Consider the following 8,127-nt stretch of genomic DNA (forward strand, 5'->3'; position numbering starts at 1 on the left):
TGAGTGTTCCTGGTACATGATTCAAGAATGTAAGTGCAATGAAGCAAGAAGACTAAAGATTCCAACCTTCTATACACGTATGGACCTTTATAAGTGTCAAAGACCCTTGCTTTTTAAGGTTTCACCCATAGATATATGAGTGCGATGAGTTTTTATAGATTTCTAGTGAGTTTTGGTCCCTTTGGTGTCTTTTCCGTGGAGTTTGGAGAACCCCAAAGCTTGGAATTGGTGTTTGGGTCTAGATCTGAGATTATGGTGGAGTAGAGAGTGCACGCAAGAGCTCTCTTTACTCCATGCTTGATGAAATGACGATATTGGATACTTTTATGATATAAGGTTTGAGTTTTAGTTGGTATGTGGCTAGTGTATGGATAAATTTGGAAACTTTATCCCTTAAGGCATTGTTTGGAACTAGATATGAAAGTATTACCTTTGTCTTAAAGGGTTTAAGAGGTTTTTGAAATGGGTGAATATCAGCTAGGGCGCGACGTGCGTGTTTATGGGCGTGACGTGTCTTCTGTTTCAGAAGATCGTTTATTTTTTCGTATTCCATGTGGCACGCTAGTATGCTGGTGTGACACACATATTTGGTTTTTGGGGCTGTTGACCTTGACTTTGACCCTTGACCTCTTGACCAATTTGACTTTTGGTTTAATTGGTGGATTTAAATCTTTACACTGAGGTTTGGCCTCTATTTGGTGTTTAGGCGGTTCGTGAGACTGTTTCTTGCGGGATTGTGTATTTGGCTATGGTAGGATGTAAATGTATGGAAGATTTTTATTATGCAGGTTTGGTTGCTTGATTGTATGGTATGTGGATATGTTATATAGAGGGGTTGATGGTGGAACGACATGAGAGATGTGAGCCTAGATTACTCAGAGTTGATGGTAGATAAGCACAATAGTTGTGAGCCTAAATACCCACTATTGATGAATAGATTGGCACTAGAACCATGTGTCACTAGATGCATCGACACAAGAGCTGAGAGACTTGTTTGTATGCAAATTGACATTGGAGCCAAGAGACTTGTTTGTATGCGGATCAACACGTGATCCAAGAGACTTGTTTGTATGTGGATCAACACAAGAGTTGAGAGACTTGTATGTATATAGATCAAATGAAAGCCAAGAGACTTGTTTGTATGTGGATCGACACGAGATCCGAGAGACCGGTTTATATGCGTTGTATGTGTATTGTGGCGTGTGATATATTCTGAAATTCACTAATCTTTTTGCTTATAGTTGTTGATTCAATGTTTTCAATTGGTTCTATTGTTAAGGGGAGAGTCCAGCTTGATTGTACCGTACGCGCATCGTTGATGATTTTATTATTTGGATTTTCGTTGTTTTTATTATTTTGATACAATTTCTGATTTGAATATATGGTTTTGGAACAAATTGATACTTGTGTTTTATGAGAAAAGGGTTTTTGGATGTTTCATTTATGTTTTGAAAAGAAAATTTTGTTTGAAAATTTGGAACGTAGCAAAACATATCGAGATTGACATTTGTTTTGTCCAGGATCAAGTTGAGCTGAGCCTTGTTCATGTTCTCAACATGCCATTTAGTTCTTTATACACTAAAATATTCACTAAGGGCCTCTCCATACCTCTTATATGACTTCAAATTGAGTTTGAACTTCAGAAGTCTATTCCAGATAAAACTAGAAGAGTATGTTAGTCAATATGTAATTTATGTATTTCGTATGTATATAGTTAGTATGAAGATAGCATTCAACCCATGGCCCTTTCTGTACATATTTAGCACCTTGTAATCATTTATATTGAGTTATGAGAAAATACTTAACACAAATACTTAACTTGGTAGCCATTAGTAACAACTAAAGCAAAGGCCGACAAAACATATTTGTTACCCAATTCCTTCATTTTTCACCAAACCCTATATCCAACCCGACTCTAAAATTGTTAATATGGAACAAATCTATTTATAAAAGGTTCTAGAATATACATCAAAACTATATGTTAGACATATTGTATGAATTGTATAATATTTTTGCACTTGTATTTTTTATATTAAATGTGGTCCAAACTCCAATGTATGGTGAGCCCACTTTGTATTTAGCCCATTAGTCTTGTACTGTACTTAAATTTGATGGAATGCAATATTGGAGGATTCATATTTGTGCGATCTTGTATTTTTGTATAAGTGTGGCCCAATGTATAGTACCCGTTTTGTATTTAGCGTTTTAGTACGTATTGTATTATACTTACTAGGTGTGAGACCCGTGTATTACACGAGTTTATTAAAAAAAATATTAACTTGTAAACCTTAGGTAATTTAAAAAGTAATAATTTTTTATGTATAAAAAGCTTTGATGAATAAGTATATAAATGAATACAAAGTAATACAAATTTATGTAAAAATAAGTTTAAATTGAAAAAAGTTACTTTTATGTAAATAATGAAAATAAAAAAGGAAAACAAATATGTTGAGACGTAACTTTGATGAAATTTATTATAATTTATTTTAAGAATGAATTGAATTAATTAAGTCAATGATTTTCACTAAAAATAAAATGGAACCAATAAATAAATTACATGTGGAAAACAAATAAATCAAAAATTATGAGAAAATTACATGTGGCAAATTAAAGGAGAAGATGACATGTGTCAATAAGATCTTTATTTATTAGGAAAGATATTTGGTGGAATGCAATATTGGAGGATTCATAAGAAAATACTTTGTTAACACTCTATATCTGAAGATGGAGAGCCTTCTATAAATAAGAATGACTTGAATTACTAGGAAAACTATATAAAATCAATTTCTTTTCTCTTTCTAGTATATAGGGGGACAAGTTTCTCTCAACACCTATTTTCTATTTCAACCATATTGCTTTCATGACTAACCATTTATTTATCCCATTTTTGCTTTTGTACAGTGTACACTATACAAAATGGCCGTCTTATGGAGGACAACATAAACTCACAAAATTCTTCGCATTCACCGAATGAATAAGACACAGTGTTTGGGTTCAAAACGACCCCATTACAATTGTACTATCTCTCGGATCAAACATGTGGACTTCAATAAATTATAAATCATTAGCATCGCAACAAATGAACGTCAATAAATTATAAATCATACGCTCTTTCATATAATGTTTCTTATTGCATTCTTGTCACGTAATGCGTGGTCTATGAGAAATGCCAAACAAGTTAGCGACAAGTGAAATTTCTTGCTCCAGTAACCAATCTATACACAGAGATTCCATTAGCATTTCTAGTATATATACATGAACCATTCGAACGAATCCAATCCATTCTGTCAACATGTCTGCCTTCCATTTTGCCTTGTTACTACTAACTCTACTCACAGTGCAACTCTCAGAAGCTACCCGTAGTCTGTTCGCTTCCACTAACGATGTCAATAGCACAAAATGGGCTGTTCTTGTAGCTGGTTCAAGTGGGTACTACAACTATCGTCATCAGGTTTGTGTTTAATTTCCTTAAGTTTTCATTTACTAGTTACCTTTACTTGTAAAAAGCGAGACATGTAATGAAAATAGCAATTGATTTCAGGCGGATGTTTGTCATGCATATCAAATACTGAAAAAGGGTGGATTGAAAGATGAAAATATAATTGTGTTCATGTACGATGACATTGCGAGTAACATAATGAACCCAAGACCCGGTGTCATTATTAACAGTCCGAACGGCTCAGATGTTTATGCTGGTGTCCCAAAGGTACCCTTATAACTAGCTCACTATAACGTTGCAAAGTGTCGCAAACTGTTATAACGACAATATTTAATAATTCTGTTGCTAAATTTGATACACTTTTGTAGGATTACACTGGAGGACACGTGACAGTGGCCAATTTTTATGCTGTGCTTCTGGGCAATGCTTCGGGATTGACAGGTGGAAGCGGGAAAGTTTTAGCGAGTAAACCTGGAGATAAGATCTTTGTTTTCTACTCTGATCATGGCGCCCCTGGAATTCTCGGTATGCGTTTGATCACACTTTGCTTTTGTTCTTGAACTACCAACATAATTCCCGGGTTAATTAATCAACATATATAGGTATGCCGACTGTGCCTCACCTATATGCGAATGATTTCATTGAAGTTTTGAAAATGAAGAACGCGAGTGGTACCTACGATAAAATGGTATATAATAAGATGCATTTTGATTTTCTTCTTGATTTACATTTGAATGTTGATCAACTAATCGTTTGAGCGTTGAAAATAGGTGATATATATCGAATCATGTGAAAGTGGAAGTATTTTTGAAGGTTTGTTGCCTGAAGATATGAATATTTATGTGACAACTGCATCGAATGCAAACGAAAGTAGTTGGGGTACATATTGCCCTAGCATGACACCTCCCCCACCTCCAGAGTTCCAAACATGTTTAGGTGACTTATACAGCATCTCATGGATGGAAGACAGGTACATTTTCATTCGGTGTAGCTTTACTTAGTAATACTTTAGCATGCATGTCACAAGGATTTGATATTATGTCGTTGGATATGGTCATTAACAATTCTTGCGACTGTGTTCTTTTAGCGACTTAGAAGACTTGACGATTGAAACCTTGGAACAACAATATTCGAAGGTAATTGATATATGGGGTTCCCTTCATTTAGTTAAGATACAAGTATTCATGATATATTTTTGGGATGCAAAATTGCATAAATTAAATGTTTGTAGGTAAAGATAAGGACTTTAAATAACAACACGGAAGAGGGATCGCATGTGATGCAATATGGTACACAACACATAAGCAAAGAGACTGTTTCTGCTTATCAAGGTTCTAGCACGTGGAACACCACTGCGAATTCAATCATATCTCTAGGCTCCATGGGTGTTGTCGACCAAAGAGCTGCAGATCTTTATTCAATGTGGCAAACGGTATGTACACTTAATTAAAGAAAAACACACGATCGACACTTGAACTTATGCATTTTCTATTAACAAATTGACATATATATAATATCGTATTCTACAGTATGAGAAATCGACAGGAGAACCACAAGAGAAGATTGAACTACTCAAGAACATCAAAGAAATAACAACGCATAGGGCGCATTTGGACAGTAGTGTCGAAACGATCAAAGGCAAGTTAGGTGACCAAGACCACGGATCAGTCAGACCTGCAGGATCTGTCCTTGTGGACGATTGGGAGTGTCTTAAATCGATGGTGACAAAGAAACTTGATATTTTTCGCATTCATTTTGCTAATTGTTTTTCGTTGGTTGTTAACTTTTAGAAAAATTTGATTGATTCAGATTCGAACATTCGAGACACACTGCGGATCGTTGACACAATATGGCTTGAAACATTCAAGAACATTTGCCAACATGTGTAACAATGGTGTTACGAAGGAAGCCATGGATGAAGCTTCAAAAGCAACATGTAGTTCGTTTAACATGGGGCAATGGAATCCTGCGACTGTTGGTTACAGTGCCTAATCGATAATGGAGGAATGGAATATAGAATAATGTCGACAACAAGCAATATGATAACATATCACATGGGGTGGTCATTCATGTCCCATCTACCTTAGATGTTTTGATTGTACCTTGGAAAAGCAAATGCTAGAAATAGTGAATTTTATGTGTTGGGATCAAAATGGGCACTACAAGAATTATGACTTAGCGACTGAGATACTGTGTTACAAAAGTATAAATCTCTTATATAACTTTTCGATTATATTACTGCCAAATGAAAAATAGTCACGAACACAGCCATCTTTAAAATACTGTTTTAAACAAATTCTCAGTACTCCCTTGGTTTAAAAATTTATTAACCGAATAATTTTAAAAACTATATATGCATATCAATAGTCACGAACACTGCCATCATTAAAATACCGTTCTAAACAAATTCTCAGTACTCCCTTGGTTTAAAAATTTATTAACTGAATAATTTAAAAAACTATATATACATATCAATGGTTTACCAATATAAACAAAAAAAAGAGTAACTTTGTTTCAAGGGCATCCAAAATGGGGATTAAATAAGAGGTTAATAGCATTAAATTGAATATGAGAGGTTGGAGCTCAATCTATATTGAAGCACATAATAGAGATTATAAGTGAAAAATTATAGGTTTTTTAAGAACCGAATGGAATATATATATATATATATATATATATATATATATATATATATATATATATATATATATATATATATCCTCCCTAATAAATAAAGAACTTTTGCCACATGTCCTCTTCTCCTTCATTTGGACACATGACATTTTCTAGAATTTTTGAATTTTCTATTTTCCACTTGTCATTTTATTGTATTTTTCATTTTATTAAATTAAAATTCCACATTAAATTTGTAAGGTAATATATATGTAAGGTATTTATTAGAAAGGGTTTATATATGTAATATATTCAATACATTAAAGCCTCATTAATTTTAATAATTCAAAACTTTTCTAATTTTTCTTATAAATTCAAACATTTTCAAATTGTTAAAATTTCATATATATATATATATATATATATATATATATATATATATATATATATTTTAATTAAACCCATGTAATACATGGGTCTCACACCTAGTATATATATATACTAGGTGTGAGACCCGTGTATTACACGTGTTTATTAAAAATAAAACTTTAATATCAATATATAAACATGAAATATTTTATAAAGTAATAATTTACATAACAGAATGTAATCTTTTGGAACATTTGCAAAAGAAATTAAATCATTTGGAGGATTTATGAGAATTTATTATCAAATCAATATGATGATTTTATTTCCTTATAAAACCCATTGCAATTTTATGAAATTTTATTTTAAGAAAATGGAAATCCCTAAAAAATGACAAGTGGAAAATAAAAATTCTAAAACTCTCACAAAATGACAAGTGCCAAAATGAAGGAAAATATGACATGTGGCAAAAAAAACATTCATTTATTAGAGAAGATCAATAGGATGATTTTATTTCCTTATAAAACCCATTGCAATTTTATGAAATTTTATTTTAAGAAAATGGAAATCCCTAAAAAATGACAAGTGGAAAATAAAAATTCTAAAACTCTCACAAAATGACAAGTGTCAAAATGAAGGAGAAGATGACATGTGACAAAAAAAACCTTCATTTATTAGAGAGGATATATATATATATATATATATATATATATATATATATATATATATATATATATATATATTCTACTTAGAACTTCATTTAAATATCCAAGAGTCTCGAGGAGTAGTTGTGTACACGACTGGGTTGACAATACGAAGAAACTAAGATATTTTTGGAAGATAGTTAATTTCAAAATAGAAGTGACAATAAACGAAAACAATGAAAGTATTCTTAAAAAATTTCCAATATATTGTAAAATATCATATTTTAAAGAATACACATATAATAATCAACACAATTATCCAAAAGAATGAATGTATTCTTAAAAAATTTTCAATATGCAAATTTATTATACTATATTGTAAAAGAATGTATGAATAGTAATCAAACTTTTTTTATTTTTATTTTTTATTTTTTAAATTTCAAACGGTTTCTAATCGTATTAAAACATACAATAATCAATTTAAAAAGTAAAATATATAATTTTATTTTTTGAAATAATCGAATTAAAAGATACAATAATCAATTTAAAAAGAAATATATAATTTTATTTTTTGAAATATAATTTAAATTACATCCCTTTCTATACTCATTTTTCATAAATTATTGTTAAGCAATTTAACTAATTTATATTTACAATTAATTAATTAATTAAGTGTAATTATATAGTAAATGTTATCTCATTTAATAACATATATACTAATATCGCAACATTTCATTATTTGAATGAAATGGATAAGAAGTGATATATACATTTATAATTGATATTTAATCCTAACTTTATGAATAGTAAACGATATATTTGGAGTGAACTATTTATAAACTCAAGAGTAAGTTAAAATTTTGGTCCTCGTGGTTGTCCTTTTAACACTTTTAGTCTTTGTATTGCAATTTTAACACCACTGATTATTTCTTTTTAAAATATTAGTAAACAACTCAAAACAATATTCATAAAAAGATCATACGTATCAAATTGTTTCAAACACCAACTCTCAAGTCAAAAACATAAATCAAAGTTTGCGGAAATCCAAAACATATAAATCCTGAT

At 31.1% G+C, this 8,127-nt stretch overlaps 1 protein-coding gene across 1 annotated transcript; it reads left to right on the plus strand.

Annotated features, from left to right (window-relative positions):
• Positions 1-3,268: 3,268 nt before the first annotated feature.
• Positions 3,269-5,647, plus strand: LOC145119323 (vacuolar-processing enzyme-like). Its single transcript, XM_079054962.1, has 9 exons — positions 3,269-3,451; positions 3,542-3,706; positions 3,808-3,964; positions 4,042-4,127; positions 4,210-4,409; positions 4,527-4,575; positions 4,671-4,871; positions 4,969-5,160; positions 5,249-5,647. The coding sequence occupies exons 1-9, from the start codon at positions 3,293-3,295 to the stop codon at positions 5,429-5,431; spliced, it is 1,392 nt and encodes a 463-aa protein (XP_078911088.1). The 5' UTR covers positions 3,269-3,292; the 3' UTR covers positions 5,432-5,647.
• The last annotated feature ends 2,480 nt before the right edge of the window (positions 5,648-8,127 follow it).

The sequence above is a fragment of the Lactuca virosa genome, chromosome 6, assembly GCF_052849685.1.
Source record: "Lactuca virosa cultivar CGN04683 chromosome 6, Lactuca_virosa_CGN04683_v6, whole genome shotgun sequence".
Lineage (NCBI taxonomy): Eukaryota > Viridiplantae > Streptophyta > Magnoliopsida > Asterales > Asteraceae > Lactuca > Lactuca virosa.